We start from the raw sequence: 22,691 nt of genomic DNA, 5'->3' as shown, positions 1-22,691 counted from the left end.
TCTGCGGGTGTGGAGTTACCAGACTTCTGTAGCCCGCTCCTCATCTCTGCTCAAGGCTAACGGCTCTAGGCTACATTAGCTGCTACTAGCAGCACTAACAAACACACAAATCTCTAACTGAGCTGTCAGCAGTCAAGTTGCATAGTGGGTAATGTAGGCGACAGGTTTTGACAAGGAAGAAGAATGAGTAGAATAAAAAAAAAGACGGTATCTCTGGTTCATCTGCATCAATTTTGATATTTTCTTTTGTTCACCATGAGTCCAACAATGTTATAGGAGTACACTGCTAAATCAGTGGCATACTCTCTTAACAGTAAAGACAAACAGATTTACTCTACCAGTGAGTTAGTGCTAAACTGAGAACAAGTAAAGACAGGACTGGGGACCTGGATATATTAATAATCATGAATATGGGGCGCACAGGGTTTCTTTACATTCAATTCTAGAAAATATGGAGCTTGATCAAATTGATCAATTGATTTTTCTACCTAACACTACCGAAGGAATTAAATAATAGTGGTTGGAAGTGCATTCAGTCTGTATAAGCTAAAACCGCTGCATCAAAATGTGAGTGTTATAAACGGTATCATTAAAAAGTATGAAGAACAACAAATTCTGAAGAATGCTCCTTCTCAGTGTTTAAATCAATTACTGTGATTTCTTCTCACAAGCTGCCTTTAAAATGCTTATTACATTAGAAAACATTTTGAGCCCTAATTGTTTCTTTGTTGGGTATAGATATATTAATTATTAGGTATTAATCCATTACTGTTGATATTTTCTACATCAAATGTTTGCTTGTTTAAAGCAAATCATATTATTTGCCTATATTTTACATGTAGTCATCAGTCACGACTTACACAGATCTCTCTTCTCTGGAAAACAGTGTAATTCAGACCCTTGGGATGTGGGTGACTCTCCTGCAGGAGGGGATATAATCTGCCCCAAAGCTGCTTAATCAGTTCAACTGCCAATCAGTCTTTCATCCTTGAGGGGATGTGAATCCAGGACATGAATCCTATCAACTCAAGCCCTACTTTGATGAGATGTTGGAAAGGGCTTGTGTGAAGGTAAACACAGGGGACGTGAGATGTCCTGTAATAGTACCACAACAATGCAACTGTATATAACCTCTTCAGATCAAAAGCAGGATACAGATAGACGGGCAGTAAGTGGCGCTGTTCAGACAGAAGTTCACAGAGCAAACACTGAAAAATGAGGCTTCATTTACAGTATGTACGCCAGGAAAGGGAAGTAGTGAAGAACTTTTCAGTTTAAATGAAATTTATTAATATCGTAACAGCAGCTTAAAAAATGAAATACAAAGGTGTATTTACAATGTTTTCAATCACAACACACACTCAATCCCATGACTTGTTTACATGCCAGTCACATTCATAGTCGCATATCCATAATCTGATTTAACATAAGGGAATCCAGCTATTATTAGACGACGTTGAGTCTTTCCATTAAGCTACCTATATCAGTCCAGACAGCACAGATTAACCAGTCATTGTGTTGATGGTAAACAGTGGAGCTGATAAACCTGCCAAAATGGTGATAAAGGGAGTAATTTCTTCAAATTCAGATGCCCTGCTATGATCAAACCTTAAAGGCAAAAGATTGCTTCAAGATGAATCCAATACCGTGGACAAAAAGGACTCGTCTGGGTGACAGGCATGCCACTTTTCAGAGGACTGAGGAGTCCTCAGAGCATATGTATGTGTGTGTGTTGATAGGGTAGACTCAGCTCAGGATGCCTCCTCTCATGTGTCCGCTGTCACTCAGCCCATGCTCTATGAGTTTGATGTCTTCCAAGTCATCTTTGATGACGCTGATCAAATGACTTAAACCATCCTGCTGCTGTTTCAAGTGCTGAAAGTGAGAGATAAGGATGAAGAGTTTCAGTTAATGCCAAAAGGTCTGGAACTACATTTACAGGGTACAGATGTTAAAATAAGATGCACTGTGTAAATGTGCTGCCTCACTTGTTTGATTTCTCTCAGAAGGTCTGCATCAACACTGTAGCGCTCCTCTGATCTCACAGCTCCAAAGTGATTCTGCATCCGGATTTGGGACATTAATTCATTCAACCGACCCTGGAAGAAAAGACAGATGCTGTAAAATATCCATTAATGTTTTTGTCTCAAGTAGTGGTGTGATCTCTAACAGCAGGCAAAAACACAACTTGTGTTTATTCACAAATACAATCAGCCGTCGGTTTGTCTTGTGGGTGACACAATACACATCCCTGCCAATGGTGTCACCATTTTAGTGAGCATGCTTGGGGAAGGAAAAAATTTGCATTGTCAGTGTGTTTTTGTAACTGTTGCAATTTAGACACACTTACCTTGAACTGTGTGGGGGCATTGAGTTCAGACTGAATGGTGTCCAGCTGCACCCTGAGGTGCTCCTCATCCACTTGAATAGCATAACCACTTTTTCTCTGAATCTCCTGTTTGATCAGCACCTGGCAGGAAAATGGGGACGGAGGAGTGATAATTCTGACAAGAACTGGCGCAGATTCATTTAAACTCTATGACATGTACAAATGGTACTCATCATAGGTTATTTCATTGTTCTTGGAAAAGGAGAACTAAAAAACCCAAAGCACATTTTCACTGAACACAGTTAGAAAGGTGAGGCAGCTACCTGCAGCACCCTGTGAGAGAGATCCATCAGCTTCCTCTTGTACTGGGCAATCTTGGCCACTGTGGTCGCCTGGTTCTTCTGCAGTTCACTGATGTCACTGGAGATAATCTGCAAGTCCATATGTGTGTGTAAACAGGAGGGAGTTTAGTATTTCTCCATTGATTTAAAATGTTTCTTTAAGACCTTAGAAATATTTTGTTTAACCATCAACATAAGATAAGAATAAATGTACAGTTTCACACAAGCTTATTGTTACATTTATGATAATATTAGCTAACTGCTTTTGATATTGATCCAAGTTAGAAGAGTGTGTTTTGCGAGCGAGTCTTTTCCTGTCTATGCATCTCGAGTTACCTTGTTAGCTTCCATCTCACATGATGTCTCTGGTGTAAATAACTTCAAATCCAAACCAAACTTAAGAGAAAAATCACTTACATGACTATAAATATGAAGAGGATTTTTTCACCTAATTTACTATAAGCTCTATAAACCAAAATGATTTAAAACAGCTCTAACTCCTGACACTGCCACTAGGAGCTGTATTTGTAAAAGTAATTTCAGCTGTAAACACCTGTTGGCAGCTAGTATGAATTGGACATCTGTGTACTCCGTCCTTGACACAAAATCTGTTTCGAAATTCCTTGGTTGATAATCAGAAGGCACTGTGCACATGTCCAGCGAGTCTTTTTTACTCTCTTAGAGAACTAAGACTTACATCCACTCTGGTCTGGTGCTGTTTGGTCATCTGCTCCTGGATCTGCAGCCTGCGAAGCAGCTCCTTAAAACCCACCATGGGCACTGGGATTAATCTGAAGAAAGACATTTAAAAAAACTGTATTTTAATAGAAGTAGTTTTTACAGCCAATCAAAGCTGTGAAATAATGGGATAAATAACAGTTTTGTTTTGTGGAAAAACTTAAAAATATAGATTTCTGAAAACTGCTGTTCTTAACCAACTTACTTCTCTGGGTCGGGGTTGTCCACCTTAGCCTGCTCCCAAATTATGGGGTCCACTCCTAGTGAGAGGGGACAACATCCTCAGTTACAATTTAAGACAATTACATCATAAACCAACAACTTGTTGATGACACAAACATGCATGCATGCCTTTACCTGCAGGTGCATTTTGCAGCAGCTGTTTGAGCTGAGCTGGAGACAGCTCTGTGCGTGTGACAGACATGGCCACTCCAATCTGGGTGAGCTGGACTTTGATGTTGGCCTGCTCCAGATAACCGAAGAGCGTGGTGGCGGGGATCCGCTTGGAGGTGCCATTAGGAGAACGCTCCACCACGTAAATTATCACTTCTGTCCTGAGAGACACATGAATAAAACCCCACATCTGTTTATGATGAATTTGTGCATTATCTATGACAATTTATGACATCTCTTTTGAAAGACATTAGGAAACCATGTTTGTAGTAGAGCTACTGTATGTTGCTATAGAAACTTACTGGTCATTGGGCAGGGCTTTGACACCGTCTACATTGACAGTGAGTGTCTGGTTGCTTCCCAGGACCTTGTGGACGGACTCCACCAGTTGCTGCTGCTGAGCTCGCACATCAGCTTCCTTTTTATTAAGAACCAAGACCACTAAACCATCCTCATCCTTACTTACTGGGACGCAGCTATACCCCACCGCCTAGGAAACAAAAGACACAGAGGACTGTTATTTCCTATTAAAATCAAAATTAACTTTAAAAGATTCCAACCATTATCTGCTATTACCTTGAACCTGCAGAAGGGGTTCTCCTGGGTAAAGTCAACAGGTGGGTTGTTGTTGCTGTAGTAGCCCTTCCCAGTGCCCCAGTAAGCTTGCAGTTGGTTCCATTTGGCTAAGATGGAGTCGCGCTCATCTCCTAACAAGGTGGGAGCTGACAGAGCAGTGACCTGTTGGTAAAGCTGGGTGGTCTGAGCCTGACCCGGTTGCTGGGCCTGCTGACCAAACAAGCCTCCTGGTGGGGGGTGGGGGTCATGTGACAAGGTCAGATTGTCATATTCTTTACATTTTCTGAAACACTTTTATGTCTATGTTCATGGGGGAGAACTACTGATTTAAAAGATTATTTTATAATGTGAGCATAATAGTTTTATATATACATAATAGTTTTTTACAACTTTATATGTCTTATATTTCTGCTTCAACAGCATATGAATATTGGATTGATGATGATGTTAAAGCTGAAATCTGTAACTTTCTGAGTGCTGTAACCCTCTGCAGTGATGAGGTTTATAGCACAGTTTGTAGAGTCGTGGAAGGTTGTGTGTGCGTGCAATAAAGAAACTACTTAGAAACTATGATACTGCGGGACTTATGCTTAATTTTGAAATACAAAAATAGAAACATGGTGTGAAATGCATTGTTTTTAATATTTCAAACACTTTATAGGCACTATTGACCAATACAGGCCAAAAGAGTCACTTATTCATTTAAAAATGAATTACAGACATCAGCTTTACTGTTCTGCAATGGCTACCTTGTTTGGGTCATAAATTTGAGAAGTGTTCATATGGAAACAATAAAGCTGTTATTTGGAAATACATGATCTCACCTTGCTGCTGCTGGGTTGGCTGGATATTAAAGCCTCCAAACCCACCCAGCCCAGTTGTTCCTAATCCAGTTCCAAATCCTGTTGTCCCAGTAGCGGTCCCAGCGCCAAGGCCAGAGGAGAACCCAAAACCTTTGTTCTGCGTGTTACCAAACAGGCCTCCTAAAACATAAGAATGTCCCAACACAGTGAGAAAATATCAGCTACAGTGCATCCGGAAAGTATTCACAGCGCTTCACTTTTTCCACATTTTGTTATGTTGCAGCCTTATACCAAAATGGATTAAATTCATTTTTTTCCTCAAAATTCTACACACAACACCCCATAATGACAACGTGAAAAAAGTTTATTTGAGATTTTTGCAAATTTATTAAAAATAAAAAACCTGAGAAATCACATGTACATAAGTATTCACAGCCTTTGCTCAATACTTTGTTGATGCACCTTTGGCAGCAATTACAGCCTCAAGTCTTTTTGAATATGATGCCACAAGCTTGGCACACCTATCTTTGGGCAGTTTCACCCATTCCTCTTTGCAGCACCTCTCAAGCTCCATCAGGTTGGATGGGAAGCGTCGGTGCACAGCCATTTTCAGATCTCTCCAGAGATGTTCAATCGGATTCAAGTCTGGGCTCTGGCTGGGCCACTCAAGGACATTCACAGAGTTGTCCTGAAGCCACTCCTTTGATATCTTGGCTGTGTGCTTAGGGTCGTTGTCCTGCTGAAAGATAAACCGTCGCCCCAGTCTGAGGTCAAGAGCGCTCTGGAGCAGGTTTTCATCCAGGATGTCTCTGTACTTTGCTGCATTCATCTTTCCCTCTATCCTGACTAGTCTCCCAGTTCCTGCCGCTGAAAAACATCCCCACAGCATGATGCTGCCACCACCATGCTTCACTGTAGGGATGGTATTGGCCTGGTGATGAGCGGTGCCTGGTTTCCTCCAAACGTGACGCCTGGCATTCACACCAAAGAGTTCAATCTTTGTCTCATCAGACCAGAGAATTTTGTTTCTCATGGTCTGAGAGTCCTTCAGGTGCCTTTTGGCAAACTCCAGGCGGGCTGCTATGTGCCTTTTACTAAGGAGTGGCTTCCGTCTGGCCACTCTACCATACAGGCCTGATTGGTGGATTGCTGCAGAGATGGTTGTCCTTCTGGAAGGTTCTCCTCTCTCCACAGAGGAACTCTGGAGCTCTGACAGAGTGACCATCGGGTTCTTGGTCACCTCCCTGACTAAGGCCCTTCTCCCCCGATTACTCAGTTTAGATGGCCGGCCAGCTCTAGGAAGAGTCCTGGTGGTTCCGAACTTCTTCCACTTACGGATGATGGAGGCCACTGTGCTCATTGGGACCTTCAAAGCAGCAGAAATTTTTCTGTAACCTTCCCCAGATTTGTGCCTCGAGACAATCCTGTTCCGGAGGTCTACAGACAATTCCTTTGACTTCATGCTTGGTTTGTGCTCTGACATGCACTGTCAACTGTGGGACCTTATATAGACAGGTGTGTGCCTTTCCAAATCATGTCCAATCAACTGAATTTACCACAGGTGGACTCCAATTAAGCTGCAGAAACATCTCAAGGATGATCAGTGGAAACAGGATGCACCTGAGCTCAATTTTGAGCTTCATGGCAAAGGCTGTGAATACTTATGTACATGTGATTTCTTAGTTTTTTATTTTTAATAAATTTGCAAAAATTTCAAAAAAACTTTTTTCACATTGTCATTATGGGGTGTTGTGTGTAGAATTCTGAGGAAAAAAATTAATTTAATCCATTTTGGAATAAGGGTGTAACATAACAAAATGTGGAAAAAGTGAAGCGCCGTGAATACTTTCCGGATGCACTGTACATTAATGCTACTGAATGCCAGTTAAGTCTACAATGTTTGGGAAATATGCTGCCGGCTTTGCAGAGGGAATCACTGCAGGAGTGATGGGAGGTATTTATGTACAGTGTAGAGGAAGTGAGACATCTAGTGGCAGCTGTTTGTTGGCATTTCAACACAAAGCTGTGTGTTCAGCAGTATGCAACAGCATAGTTTTGAGAGTAAGGTTTGACATGGCCAGCTGATGAAATAGTTTTTTTTATTCAAATTAGTTATTTGTATCATAACGCAATTACAGCAGATAAAACCTAAAGCCTTTGACAAAATGCTTTGTACATGCATATTGTGTCCTGTACATAAACATAAATGCCAGCAAAAAGAAGGGAAAGTTATATATGCAGCTATACTGCTGACCTGCGGTGTTGGTGGGAGCAGCAAAGCTAAAAGTGGACCCTGGTGCAGCGGCAGTTGTTGTAGTCGTCCCAAAGCCACCAAACGTGCCTGAGAAACAAAGCAAATCCTGACAAATGAGATAAAGGAGGTGACACAAAAGTAAGTGAGAGATAAATAGATGGAGGAAAGAAAAAATGACATTTCTGACTATTTGACATATAGTAGAAGAGAAAAATCATGACTGAGCTTTTAAGATTAATAAAAGGAAAAACAAAATCTGATTTCCATCTAGCATGTTTCTTGTGTCTTGCAAAGGAGGTGCAAATGTACTGGCCTTCTACAGGAATCAAATGAGATGAGTGCATAATTCAACATTTTGTCTCCTCGTGCAAATGGAAACAACAAAGCATGACGTTTTAAGAGCAACAAGTGAGATGAAAAAGCACTGCACCACATAGAAGTGAAAATGGATGAAAATGTGTGTTTACAGACACAAACTGTACTGATTAATCAATCAATCACAAAGGGCATCTACCTGTGCTAGCCAGGCTATTACCAAAATTGAAAACAGTGCCAGTGGTGGTTGCTGTACCAAAGCACCCCACATTAAAGCTGACTGCCGCTGGGTTGGCATTTAAACCAAACCCCCCAAAACTAAACCCACCAGCCGTGGTGTTTCCAGCTCCCAGCCCCCCAAATCCTGCAGCCAGCGGAGGCAGGCAGCAAGAAAGAGAGAATGACATGGAGGGGTTAAATGACAGAAAGTCAGGCCAAGCAAGGGCTCATTCATTGTAAAAACAGTCTTCAAGTACCTTAAAAGAGACAGGACGAAAAGGCGAAACAAATCTTTTGTACATAGCATGTATCTTACCAGTGTTGGTGGAGCCAAAACTAAATCCTGTGGCTGGTGCAGCAGCAGTGGTGGTGGCTACGCCAAAACCTGGGGCTGTAAGAGCTACGAAGGAAGAGGAGACACAAAAAAAGGCAGTCAGTTAAACTGGCACACAATTACATTCAGACACAAAGACAAGGACACCTAAAAAATAGTCAACACAAATCATGCGTAACTTGTGTTACTTAGTCTGTAAACGAAACATAACAGAAAACTAAAAACAAACATGGAAAACAGTCCCACTTACTATGGTAACTAACTATGGTAGTTTTTCCTCTGATAACAGGAAAGGACAAGAACACATCATTTTTGTCTAGGTTTTCATTCACACCTTCTGGAGCCTATAGAGCAAACAACAGAGCCTACTCAGTGTGTCCAGATGATGTGAAAACTCACGGGGGAAGACTTTGACACAAGAGGTTAGTCCCGTTTTTAAAGGTCTCATCCACTGTGTTGGAGACACCCGGATGAAAAGCTTAATGGAGGTGGGGACGTACATTTACCAAAACAACCAGTAAATGCTCATCCTTCTCTCATGTGAAACCAAAATATACTGCTCCCACGCAGGTGGATGAGACAGTCCCAAACGGGGCTAACAAGAGGTATACGTTAGATCTACATCTCCAATAACTCTCTGGCCAACAACACAGCCGAGCAGCTGTGATCACTGCGGGTCATGAGTGAGGAGAGGTGCCCTCTTCAACGAGGATCTGCACTCTGGACTTACTGCCGAATCCGGATGAGGCGGTGGTGGTGGTGGTGGCTGTGGGGCCAAAGCCAAATGCTGTTGATGCTGTGGCTTTGGGACCAAATGAACCGAATGAAAACCCGGACATGTCTTCATAAGAACACAGAGAGTGCTATGAGTGTTGGGTATCGTGACAGTAACGTTATAGCTACACTTGATTTCACAAGCTGTAAGCTCATTTTTATTAAGAAGGAGCGTTAGCTTACACAGATAAGCAGTGTGAGCAGTATTCATTAGCCAAAACAGCTAACGTTAGCCGTAATGAGTACGGTAATAACGTTAAGTAGCAAGTGAGCACTGTTTCACTGAAGCCTACTGGAACATTAAAACGAGTTATAACATTTGGCTTCACAGCTGGCTACATGCCGCAGATATAGAGAGCATTTCTCAATACGTTTATCGTTAGCCGGTAGATGATCCCACCGTCATGACAGCTAACGGTTAACGTTACAGAAGCTTGGTGCGCGCTACCAGTTGACCATTTATATTTGTTGCTAACACACCAAAATAACGTCATTTTGACAATATGCAAGTGGCATATTTCAAGCCTCTTGACAATTTTCCCAAATTATATAAAATTGTCCTTACTTGCCGCTGTGTTACTCGTGCCGCCGCCGAAACTGAACGCCATGTTGACTGCCTCCTTCTTCTTGAGAACAGGCAGTTATCATCCAACATAACGGCGCATTACCGCCACCTGGCGTCTGGGTCAGAGTAGAGCAGAGATGGCTTGCTACGTCTGCAGGGATCATTCAAAATACTGTGAACAACTCATGGAAAAATAACTTCATCACAGTTACAAATGACAATGGTCATGTAGGGGTAAATGCCAAATAGCAATACATTATTGGTAATATATTGTTAATGATTTGTTATTAATGATATTATTCAAAAAAGAGCCCTGCAAATCCAACTTTCATTTATTTGATTTTCGACAAAAAACAGATCTCCAAAAGTGACAAAAGTAAACCCTTAAACTCACCAAACCTTTTACGTTAGATAACCTCTCTTTTCTTCCAATGATCCACTATCAGATTAACCAGCCTCTCTTGCACATGTGTACATTCTATCAATGTTATATGACACTGTGTATTTTTGTTTCATGGGAAAAATCAGGTAATGTTTTTAAAATGTTTGTCCTACAGACGAGTCCTTTACCAGGTACACCAGTGCTTTATTTGAGTGCGGCTTTTGAACCAAACGTGTTTCTGCTGGCTTTTGCTGAGACTCACCGTTAGTTTAGCTTGAAAGATGGTCGAGGCCCCACGCTTGGCTGTGTGGTGTTGTTTAGTCCCCATTTGTCTAATTCCCCCTGGGGATCAATAAAGTATTTCTGATTCTGATTTTATCTTGAAGACTGATGTGTAGTCTTTTCTCAGGCCTTGGCAGAGGGTTTTTTATGCTAGTCTCTATATGAAGGTCTACTGAAGCAGACTTTCTGGATCCAGCACCAACATTTGTTGCTTCTTAACTGTCACTTGAGAAACCTTCACCAGATAGTTACTAGAAACAGCAACAACAACAGTTTCTGCAGTCTCACTGTACTAAAAGATATTTTATTTACTGATGCAAAAAAGCTATATTTGAATCAGTTGACCATTTGAGAAGCACCGCCCCCCTTAGTTACTGTTGCTACACCTCTCAAGCTTTCCAATGTAGCACTGCACGAAAGAAGTTTACCATGATTTATATTAGATTTTACCAGTCAAATTTAGTGGTCATTTTCAAACAATGGCTGTATGATTTCAGACAGAATTACACAAAAGCAACGTTTCGTTTTCTGCCAACAACTGTTGATTTTTCCCGGCTGAAATGGCAACTGACGCTTGCAGAACAGTTTTAGCAAGCTAGCTATTGTCGTTAGCCCTCTCTCCACCTTTTTAATGTCTCATGTTGACTCGAATGAAAATATTGAAAATCTGCAAAGGGGTCAAAATCTGCATTTTGCTAAAGCTAACAGGCCTCAGTATTACAGGGCTGTTTAGCTGTAAGCTGTGTACCCTTGTAATTACATTTCAGTGGATTATTTACCATTGGAAAATGCAGTCATTCAAAGTCATTAATAAAGTCTCCATATTCCGATATTTTGATTAAATCGTCCACACACAAGCTTAATCACATCTGGGTGTTTGCTGACTTTTTAAACTCAAAATCTTCTACCCACAAGCATTTGACGCAGCCTAAACTTACAGGTATAGCGCCTCAGATCTTTATATGATGTGGATGTTTAGGAGGTTTAATATTTCTCAAACCAGATTCATCTGCAGTGCTGCAGTAATTTCGTTTTCTTGTGCTTTTTCTCATGAAGTAGATTGAGCCATGATTGTACAATGTCACTGTTATGAAGCTGCATGATCAATCATATTTCAGAACCTGGACTTTCCTGTGTAAACCTATTAGACTTTATTATTGAGTACCTGTGTGTTTCCAGTTGCAATAAAGACACAATGTACACTGGAGAAGCAATTCAGTTTTTCTTTTTTTCTGTTTGTCACTGATGTGTAATCAATTGTGTGATGGCAAATGAGCTGTGCTTAAGATTGCACGACATTAATACCAGGGGCATCTCCATGCATTGCTTCCTTACTTGTTTATTCAGCTATGCTGTTTGTATTCTTTGTCTGATCTACTTCCAATTTGAATGTCTCATCATCATACCATCTACAGACTTAATACTTCCACCTCTCTTTTCTCATGGGTCTGCCTCTTTGACAACCATGAATAAAGAAAACACTACCGTGATAGTCAGTGTTGTGTGATTGTAGTCATTTATGTATGTGTCAAATAATATAGAAACATACTGTAAGCCAAGGTGTCCATGTCCAAAAATCAACAACGAAACCATCAAAAGTGACGACAAAAAACTAAAAGTATAAAGGATCAAAGGAAATATTAAGCAATGAAGTAATCATATATGAAGATCAAATAGTTTAATCCAATGTTTGAGCATCAAATACACTACAATATTATTATCCAAACATTTTATATACTATCAGTTATAGTTTATATATTTATATTTTGAAGTATAACTGATCTTTTCAAGGCCTGGTATGATATTACCATGACCACTGTGCCTACTGAGTCTACTGCTAGCGGCTCTGTGAGGCTCTGTCAATCTTATGAATGAAAGATACTATACAAATTAAGTTTATTATTATTATAGATATCCTGCACTTCAGATGCATTGAACTAAAGTAAGGATTAATAGGAATAAGTATTTCAGTGGGCAGAGAAGAGATCAGGACATTGATAATGGATGGTAACTGGTAACTACAGCTATCAAATAAATGTAGTGGAGTAGAAGTATGAAGTAGCACAAAATGGATATATTCAAGTAACGTACAAGTACCTAAAAACTGTACATTAATGTAGTAAATGTACTCAGTTACTTTCCCGCCACTGACGGCCCTCTGACCAAACAGAATATTCGAACCCATGTGTGATGTCATAATGGACATTAGGGTTCTGTTCCACGTTAGAACGTGTGATGTACAACTAGTGAAGCCCTTTAGCTCATTTCTCCAGGAGACCGCATCGTGGGAACACTTGAATCGTCGAGGGAAACTGAAGTCCACATCGCAAGAAACATTCACTGAATTGTTAGAATTGTTTGTAAACTCAACCGTCAGTGAACGCCGTAGAAATAGCTAGCTGTTTAGCTCGGTTTAAACGTCTTTAAACGCAGGTAAACCATCATTCTGCTGACAGAAATGCACTTTTCACTCTCAACACACAAATACATAACTAACATGAGCTGAATATTCTTTTCTGTGGACTGTTAGTTGTCAATACAAATGTTAAATGTTGCATACTGTCCAGGTAAAACCAATGAACAGCTTTATATATAGTTGGGTAGTTCAACAATGCATCACATTTTATAAACTGATTATACGTTAAATAAGCTACATTATCTGCAAAGTAAGTAGTAACTATAGCTTGTAAAATGTACAGTATTTTCTTCTGAAATGTAATGAAGTAGAAGTAGAAAGTAGCAGAGATGGAAACACCTCATAATTGTAATTTGGCTGATATTTCTAGTTCTGTTATTAGCATTATTATAATTATTATTCAGGATTCTGTTATCACTCAGCCAGAGCTCCTGGCTGAATTTATTGGGGACATTTACTGTCCAGCAATGTTTTTGTTTTCAACATATTCGTAGTGCTTCCTATGGCAGCAGTTACACAAACGCTGCTCCTTCTCGTCTTGACTCTAACCAAGAATCTAGTTTGCACCTGGGGCTTTTGTCCCTGATGTTACTCCCTACAAAAGCGTCTCAAAAGCAGTTTCCTATCAATGTGTGTCACAGACAAGAGTCACTCTTCTGTCGAGATGGATCCATCTGCAGAATTTGAACGTATCGTGACGGAGATGGATTGGGAAGACGTGCTTTCCACTCTCCGGGAGGTGGTCGGTGAACTCCCTGAGGAAACAGCCAACCCTCCACCTCCATCTCCTCCTCCTGTCCCAGAATATGATGGACGCATCCCCCTGGAAGCAGCTGTTAACCTGTTCACTCAGGCCGATGATAGCCAGATAGAGGTACGATACCAAGTGCAGGTTAGGGATAGGTATCATAAGAACTTTATCAATACCCGTATCAAAAAAGATAAATGTCAGTTACAGCTGAAAGTGCTTTCCACTCTCCAGGCAGTGATCAGGGAAATACTGGGAGACACACCCAACCCTTCACCTCCATCTCCACCTCCTCCTCTTGTCCCTGCTTTGCAACAAAATGTCACGCAGTCGGGTCACCTGAACAGGCAGGGAGGTGTTTATAGCCAGGGACAGGTAAGCTACTAATTAAAGGATAGGGATAGGTATCATAAGACCTTCATCAATACCAGGCAGAGCTGAAAGGATTAGCAGATTAATTGATTAACATAAAATTGAACTGCAACTATTTTGATAATAGATTAATTGTCTTAATTGTATAAATGTCCATAACTCACTGGTTCCAGTTTTTGAAATGTGAATATTTTCTACCTTTCACTATTAGTGATCTGAATATTTTGGGGTCTTGGACCATCAAACCAAAATATCCTTTCTGGTGGACACATGATAGCATTGCATCTTGTCTAATCACATGTTCTGTGTGTGTTTGTGTCTCCAGTATAATGGTGTGCCAGTGGTGGGGATCCCTGAAGGCATGGCACAGAACCTGGCTCCTATTGGAGTACTGTACGTAACTCACGCATAAAAACACACACACACACACACACACACACACACACACACACACACACACACACACACACGAGAACACAGCTATTGAGCTTCTGTTTGTTTCTTTAAACTTTCTGTCTAAAATATCTCCGTGTGTCTTTATTTATGAAGGAACGGAGAGGTGGTTTACAGGGTTGCAGCAGATCCATTCGCTCCTTCTTACTCGGTTGCTCCTCCACAGAACATCCTCATGTCAAAGTAAGCGAGCTCTGGACAGTTTGGGTTAAAATGTCCATTTCTTTTTTGTGACTGGCTCATGATCTGTGGCAGTGATCAACTGGAAGACCTGTTTCCTTCTAAAGTACTTCTTTCCTGACCGTTTTACGTGTGTCTTTTCATAGAAAGAGAAAGCGTGACAACCAGATGGATGAAGATCGGCTGTATGTAAAGAAGCCGCCAAATGCTTTCATGCTGTTCAGGAAGGAGCAGAGGCCAAACGTTGTGGCCGAACTGAACGTAAAAGATAGTGCAGCGGTCAACACTATCCTGGGACAGAGAGTAAGTACGTTTGCTCTGTTTGTTTTTAGACATTACCTGTAACTCAGTGTTACAGGTAAAAGATGGTTTTCTGCAGTCTTGTTTACAGAAATTATTTTCATTCATTGTCGCATGACCAGAGAACACATCTAAATTTAAACTGGGGATTTCCAGCATTTTATGACACAAATGCACTGTGGGACTCAGTTCAGGATGAATGTGGATCTGTCTGCACATTTATGCATCTGTTAGTATGTTTTTACGCTCCTGCATGTGCACTAGCCGGCCTGTAGTTGTGTGTCTGTGTGTGCTGACAGCGTGTTACTGTCTGTCCACAGTGGAAGTCGCTGACAAATGAGGAGAAGGCGAAATATTATGAGGAGGCGGACAAGGAGAGGCTGCTCCACTCACAGCGACACCCCGACTGGTCGTCCAGAGACAATTATGTATGTACACTCTGCTCACATACAACTCACACGTGTTTACATCACTACACTAGAGCTGATGAAAGAAAGTCACTGAAAAGAGTCTTGTGTTTGTTTTTGTGTAGGGCAAAAAAAGAAAGAGGAACAGGAGCAAGGCCCCCACCAATACTGAAGGTAAGACAATATTTCTGCCCCTTGTCAAACTACTTAAATGCTTTGGAAAGCTATTAAAATTTGTAATATTTTTACGAAAGAGATCTAAACAGAAACACAAGTGATCTTTTCAAATGAAATGTGACATTATTCAATATTAGTACCAAAATATGATTATATTTATTATATTTTTCATCTTGTTTTGAAAGTTATTAAGTGGACTAAGTGGACTGACCGGTGTTTTTGTTTGTTTGTATTGCAGCGTCTGCATCCACACCCGGAGAGGTCACTCAACAAGCCAAGAAGCTGTGTGTGAACCCGGTGGAGACAGTTATGATGGTGCCTTCCACCTCACAGATGGGTGTGATGACGCCGTCAACCTCGCAGACAGCAGTGATGCAGCCACATCACACACAGACTCCAGTGACTCTACCTGTGTGCAACATGTGTCACCTGCCACAAGTGTACGAGATCTACTGGCCGGGCTCTCCAATGACAGCGTCCACAGCACTGGTCTCCCCCACTGCACCAACTGACACACAAACATCAGAGTCCAGCCACTTGTTCTGATGCTGGAGCAGCTTGAGCCCCCTCCCCTCACTGCACAATGAATGTGTTTGCTACCAATTCTAGGTAGTTTCTAAGCTTATAGCTTTTGATTGTCTGTGTGTGGTAAAAAAAAAACAGTCATAATGAACTGAAATAAACGGAGAATGAAATTCCCAAACTTCAAGAAGCCATGATTTGTTTTATTATGGTCCATCCACCTTTCATTCACTTTCCACTTTCAGATGTCGACAGCCAAGACAACAGCTAGAAAATGTCGGCTACTAAAATGTTTTATCTTCGGCTCTTTTTATGTATTTTGAAGAGCGTGTTAATCTTTTTACATGTTTTAAAATGTTTGTTTTGTTTTTATTTCATGTAAATGGTTTAGTGTGTTAGCATGGTATGTGATAAAATACCTTGGTGTTTATGTAAGGAAAGATCATCTTCATCAGCACTTAGCTCAGACTTTGGTAAGTCTATAGACCAACTCAACTTTAATTTTATATGGAGGAATTGAACTCACTTTGTCAAAAAAGCTATCACTGTCAAAGTCCTCTATGAAGGTGAGCTGAACGCAATAGACTTGAATGTATGAATGGAACTTGAACAATGTGCTAAATCTCCTGGCAGTATCTGGCACATATTCCCTCAAAATATATTTGACAAGATGGGAACAACAAATATATACCTCACAAAAGAAAATCTATATTAAATAGGAACTGGATGGATAGAAATATTTGGTGTTTAATGGACATGTTTTAAAATGTTTGTTTTGCTTTTATTTCATGTACTGATGAAATAGTTTTTTTTTAATTCAAATTATTTATTTGTATCATAACGCAATTACAGCAGATAAAACCTAAAGCCTTTGACAAAATGCTTTGTACATGCATATTGTGTCCTGTACATAAACATAAATGCCAGCAAAAAGAAGGGAAAGTTATATATGCAGCTATTCTGCTGACCTGCGGTGTTGGTGGGAGCAGCAAAGTTAAAAGTGGACCCTGGTGCAGCGGCAGTTGTTGTAGTCGTCCCAAAGCCACCAAACGTGCCTGAGAAACAAAGCAAATTCTGACAAATGAGATAAAGGAGGTGACACAAAAGTAAGTGAGAGATAAATAGATGGAGGAAAGAAAAAATGACATTTCTGACTATTTGACATATAGTAGAAGAGAAAAATCATGACTGAGCTTTTAAGATTAATAAAAGGAAAAACAAAATTTGATTTCCATCTAGCATGTTTCTTGTGTCTTGCAAAGGAGGTGCAAATGTACTGGCCTTCTACAGGAATCAAATGAGATGAGTGCATAATTCAACATTTTGTCTCCTCGTGCAAATGGAAACAAAGCATGACGTTTTAAGAGACAGAGCAACAAGTGAGATGAAAAAGCACTGCACCACATAGAAGTGAAAATGGATGAAAATGTGTGTTTACAGACACAAACTGTACTGATTAATCAATCAATCACAAAGGGCATCTACCTGTGCTAGCCGGGCTATTAACAAAATTGAAAACAGTGCCAGTGGTGGTTGCTGTACCAAAGACAAGGACACCTAAAATAGTCAACACAAATCATGCGTAACTTGTGTTACTTAGTCTGTAAACGAAACATGACATAAAACTAAAAACAAACATGGAAAACAGTCCCACTTACTATGGTAACTAACTATGGTAGTTTTTCCTCTGATAACAGGAAAGGACAAGAACACATCATTTTTGTCTATGTTTTCATTCACACCTTCTGGAGCCTATAGAGCAAACAACAGAGCCTACTCAGTGTGTCCAGATGATGTGAAAACTCACGGGGGAAGACTTTGACACAAGAGGTTAGTCCCGTTTTTAAAGGTCTCATCCACTGTGTTGGAGACCCCCGTATGAAAAGCTTAATGGAGGTGGGGACGTACATTTACCAAAACAACCAGTAAATGCTCATCCTTCTCTCATGTGAAACCAAAATATACTGCTCCCACGCAGGTGGATGAGACAGTCCCAAACGGGGCTAACAAGAGGTATACATTAGATCTACATCTCCAATAACTCTCTGGCCAACAACACAGCCGAGCAGCTGTGATCGTTAGCCGGTAGATGATCCCGCCGTCATGACAGCTAACGGTTAACGTCACAGAAGCTTGGTGCGCGCTACCAGTTGACCATTTATATTTGTTGCTAACACACCAGAATAACGTCATTTTGACAATATGCAAGTGGCATATTTCAAGCCTCTTTAAAATGTTCCCAAATTATATAAAATTGTCCTTACTTGCCGCTGTGTTACTTGTGCTGCCGCCGAAACTGAACGCCATGTTGACTGCCTCCTTCTTCTTGAGAACAGGTAGTTATCATCCAACATAACAGTAATGTTTATAAAATGTTTGTCCTACAGACGAGTCCTTTACCAGGTACATCAGTGCTTTATTTGAGTGTGGCTTTTGAACCAAACGTGTTTCTGCTGGCTTTTGCTGAGACTCGCTGTTAGTTTAGCTTGAAAGATGGTCGAGGCCCCACGCTTGGCTGTGTTGTGTTGTTTAGTCCCCATTTGTCTAATTCCCCTCTGGGGATCAATAAAGTATTTCTGATTCTCATTTTATCTGTTTGTGTGTTCGGCCTCATCTCTGTTCTGACAGACATGAGAGATGTAAAATGAAGACTGATGTGTCGTCTTTTCTCAGGCCTTGGCAGAGGGTTTTTTACGCTAGTCTCTGTATGAAGGTCTACTGAAGCAGACTTTCTGGATCCAGCACCAACATTTGTTGCTTCTTAACTGTCACTTGAGAAACCTTCACCAGATAGTCACTAGAAACAGCAACAACAACAGTTTCTGCAGTCTGACTGTACAAAAACATATTTTATTTACTGATGCAAAAAATCAGAATCAGTTGACAATTTGAGAAGCACCGCCCCCCTTAGTTACTGTTGCTACACCTCTCAAGCTTTCCAATGTAGCACTGCACGAAAGAAGTTTACCATAGTTTATATTGTATGATTTCAGACAGAATTTGACAAAAGCAGCGTTTCGTTTTCTGCCAGCAACCGTTGATTTTTCCCGGCTGAAATGGCAACTGACGCTTGCAGAACAGTTTTAGCAAGCTAGCTATTGTCGTTAGCCCTCTCTCCACCTTTTTAATGTCTCAAGTTGATTCGAATGAAAATATTGAAAATCTGCAAAGGGGTCAAAATCTGCATTTTGCTAAAGCTAACAGGCCTCAGTATTACAGGGCTGTTTAGCTGTAAGCTGTGTACCCTTGTAATTACATTTCAGTGGATTATTTACCATTGGAAAATGCAGTCATTCAAAGTCATTAATAATGTCTTCATATTCTGATATTTTGATAGAATCGTCCACACACAAGCTTAATCACATCTGGGTGTTTGTTGACTTTTTAAACTCAAAATCTTCTACCCACAGGCATTTGATGCAGCCTTAACTTACAGGTATAGCGCCTCAGACCTTTATATGATGTGGATGTTTAGGAGGTTTAATATTTCTCAAACCAGATTCATCTGCAGTGCTGCAGTAATTTCTTTTTCTTGTGCTTTTTCTCATGAAGTAGATTGAGCCATGATTGTACAATGTCACATGCTGTTTTAGCAAAGGGTGAGTCATCAGTCCATGTAACTCATGGTGAACCAAAAGGCAAAACTAAAAGGGAGCTTCACCTAATCTGAGAGGCTTAATAAACCTTGGCCTTTGCTCACCACAGGTGGTGGACCCACATCGAACTCATGAAGGACTGCATGTGTAGAGTGCTTAGAGTGTGTACTGTCCTCTAAATACCCCTTTCTATTTCAATTATGTTTTATTTCAGCTTTAGCGTACTGATATCAGTACTAGAGTCCTTGTAGTCATGGTTTTTATTTCAACCATAGATCTTTTTTTCTCTCTAAATCTTACAGCTATGCTGATTTGTATTCTTTACTACTACTACTCTACTTCCAATTTGAATGTCTCATCATCATACCATCTACAGACTTAATACTTGCACCTCTCTTTTCTCATGGGTCTGCCTCTTTGACAATCATGAATAAAGAAAACACTACCATGAAAGTCAGTGTTGTGTGATTGTAGTCATTTATGTATGTGTCAAATAATGTAGAAACATACTGTAAGCCAAGGTGCCCATGTCCAAAAATTAATGCTAGAATGCAAGTGAATCACACATGACAACAGACAACGAAACCATCAAAAGTGACAACAAAAAACTAAAAATGTAAAGGATGAAAAGAAATATTAAGTAATGAAGTAATCATATATGAAGATTAAATAGGTTAATCCAATGTTTGAGCATCAAAAACACTACAATATTATTATCCAAAATTTTATATACTATCAGTTATAGTTTATATATTTAGATTTTGAAGTATAGCTGATCTTTTCAAGGCCTGGTATGATATTACCATGACCACTGGGTCTACTGAGTCTACTGCTAGCGGCTCTGTGAATCTTATGAATGAAAGGTGCTATACAAATTAAGTTTATTATTATTATAGATATCCTGCACTTCTACAGATGCATTGGACTAAAGTAAGGATTAATAGGAATAAGCATTTCAGTGGGCAGAGAAGAGATCGGGACATTGATAATGGATGGTTATCAGTAAACTGTATGCAGTGGTGAAAGAAGTACCCAGATCTTTTATTGGAGTAAAAAGTAACAATACCAGTGTAGAAATACTCTCTAACAAGTAAAACTCCTGCATCGAAATATTAATTTAGGTAAATGTACAAATGTATAAGCACCAAAATATGCTTAAAGTGGCAAAAGTAAAAATATTCATTCTGCAAAATGGCCCATTTCATTTATAATTAGCCTACATGCATTAATGTGTGCATCACTTTAATGTTGCAGCTGGTGAAGGTGGGGCTCATTTTATATGCTGCTGGGTGGATGCATGTATAATAAGACATTGTAATGTATTTGATTATATTTACTATCTGAATCTGTGAAGTAACTGGTAACTACAGCTATCAAATAAATGTAGTGGAGTAGAAGTATGAAGTAGCACAACGTGGATATATTCAAGTAACGTACAAGTACCTAAAAACTGTACATTAATGTAGTAAATGTACTCAGTTACTTTCCCGCCACTGACGGCCCTCTGACCGAACAGAATATTCGAACCCATGTGTGATGTCATAATGGACATTAGGGTTCTGTTCCACGTTAGAACGTGTGATGTACAACTAGTGAAGCCCTTTAGCTCATTTCTCCAGGAGACCGCATCGTGGGAACACTTGAATCGTCGAGGGAAACTGAAGTCCACATCGCAAGAAACATTCACTGAATTGTTAGAATTGTTGGTAAACTCAACCGTCAGTGAACGCCGTAGAAATAACTAGCTGTTTAGCTCGGTTTGAACGTCTTTAAACGCAGGTAAACCATCATTCTGCTGACAGAAATGCACTTTTCACTCTCAACACACAAATACATAACTAACATGAGCTGAATGTTTTTTTCTGTGGACTGTTAGTTGTCAATACAAATGTTAAATGTTGCATACTGTCCAGGTAAAACCAATTAACAGCTTTATATATAGTTGGGTAGTTCAACAATGCATCACATTTTATAAACTGATTCAACGTTAAATAAGCTACATTATCTGCGAAGTAAGTAGTAACTATAGCTTGTAAAATGTACAGTATTTTCTTCTGAAATGTAATGAAGTAGAAGTAGAAAGTAGCAGAGATGGAAACACCTCATAATTGTACTTTGGCTGATATTTCTAGTTCTGTTATTAGCATTATTATAATTATTATTCAGGATTCTGTTATCACTCAGCCAGAGCTCCTGGCTGAATTCATTGGGGACATTTACTGTCCAGCAATGTTTTTGTTTTCAACATATTCGTAGTGCTTCCTATGGCAGCAGTTACACAAACGCTGCTCCTTCTCGTCTTGAGTCTAACCAAGAATCTAGTTGGCACCTGGGGCTTTTGTCCCTGATGTTACTCCCTACAAAAGCGTCTCAAAAGCAGTTTCCTATCAATGTGTGTCACAGACAAGAGTCACTCTTCTGTCGAGATGGATCCATCTGCAGAATTTGAACGTATCGTGACGGAGATGGATTGGGAAGAGGTGCTTTCCACTCTCCGGGAGGTGGTCGGTGAACTCCCTGAGGAAACAGCCAACCCTCCACCTCCATCTCCTCCTCCTGTCCCAGAATATGATGGACGCATCCCCCTGGAAGCAGCTGTTAACCTCTTCACTCAGGCAGATGATAGCCAGATAGAGGTACGATACCAAGTGCAGGTTAGGGATAGGTGTCATAAGAACTTTATCAATACCCGTATCAAAAAAGATAAATGTCAGTTACAGCTGAAAGTGCTTTCCACTCTCCAGGCAGTGATCAGGGAAATACTGGGAGACGCTCCCAACCCTTCGCCTCCATCACCACCTCCTCCTCTTGTCCCTGCTTTGCAACAAAATGTCACGCAGTCGGGTCACCTGAACAGGCAGGGAGGTGTTTATAGCCAGGGACAGGTAAGCTACTAATTAAAGGATAGGGCTAGGTATCATAAGACCTTCATCAATACCAGGCAGAGCTGAAAGGATTAGCAGATTAATTGATTAACATAAAACTGAACTGCAACTATTTTGATAATAGATTAATTGTCTTAATTGTATAAATGTCCATAACTCACTGGTTCCAGTTTTTGAAATGTGAATATTTTCTACCTTTCACTATTAGTGATCTGAATATTTTGGGGTCTTGGACCATCAAACCAAAATATCCTTTCTGGTGGACACATGATAGCATTGCATCTTGTCTAATCACATGTTGTGTGTGTTTGTGTCTCCAGTATAATGGTG

General features: G+C 40.3%; 1 protein-coding gene across 1 annotated transcript; it reads right to left on the bottom strand.

The window, feature by feature from the left end:
- Positions 1-1,300: 1,300 nt before the first annotated feature.
- Positions 1,301-9,684, bottom strand: nup54 (nucleoporin 54). The gene is made up of 15 exons (XM_070924718.1): positions 9,642-9,684; positions 9,033-9,143; positions 8,285-8,368; positions 8,078-8,113; positions 7,435-7,521; positions 5,202-5,360; positions 4,378-4,604; positions 4,104-4,291; positions 3,766-3,962; positions 3,614-3,668; positions 3,368-3,461; positions 2,653-2,760; positions 2,351-2,470; positions 1,989-2,099; positions 1,301-1,875 (listed from the first exon to the last, which is right to left on the bottom strand). The coding sequence occupies exons 1-15, from the start codon at positions 9,682-9,684 to the stop codon at positions 1,747-1,749; spliced, it is 1,749 nt and encodes a 582-aa protein (XP_070780819.1). The 3' UTR covers positions 1,301-1,746.
- Positions 9,685-22,691: the final 13,007 nt, after the last annotated feature.

The sequence above is a fragment of the Enoplosus armatus genome, chromosome 18, assembly GCF_043641665.1.
Source record: "Enoplosus armatus isolate fEnoArm2 chromosome 18, fEnoArm2.hap1, whole genome shotgun sequence".
NCBI lineage: Eukaryota > Metazoa > Chordata > Actinopteri > Centrarchiformes > Enoplosidae > Enoplosus > Enoplosus armatus.
Note: the sequence above shows the minus strand (reverse complement) of the source record. Positions and strands in the feature narration are given on the sequence as shown.

What these genes read in the sequence shown, in the direction of transcription:
- nup54 (XM_070924718.1), bottom strand. Translation starts at nt 9,684, where the DNA reads ATGGCGTTCAGTTTCGGCGGCGGCACGAGTAACACAGCGGCAA. An exon ending in CGCCTCATCCGGATTCGGCA is followed by an intron (nt 8,369 to 9,032) that starts GTAAGTCCAGAG and finishes CTTCCTTCGTAG; the next exon opens with CTCTTACAGCCCCAGGTTTT. An exon ending in ACCCCTTCTGCAGGTTCAAG is followed by an intron (nt 4,292 to 4,377) that starts GTAATAGCAGAT and finishes TTTGTTTCCTAG; the next exon opens with GCGGTGGGGTATAGCTGCGT.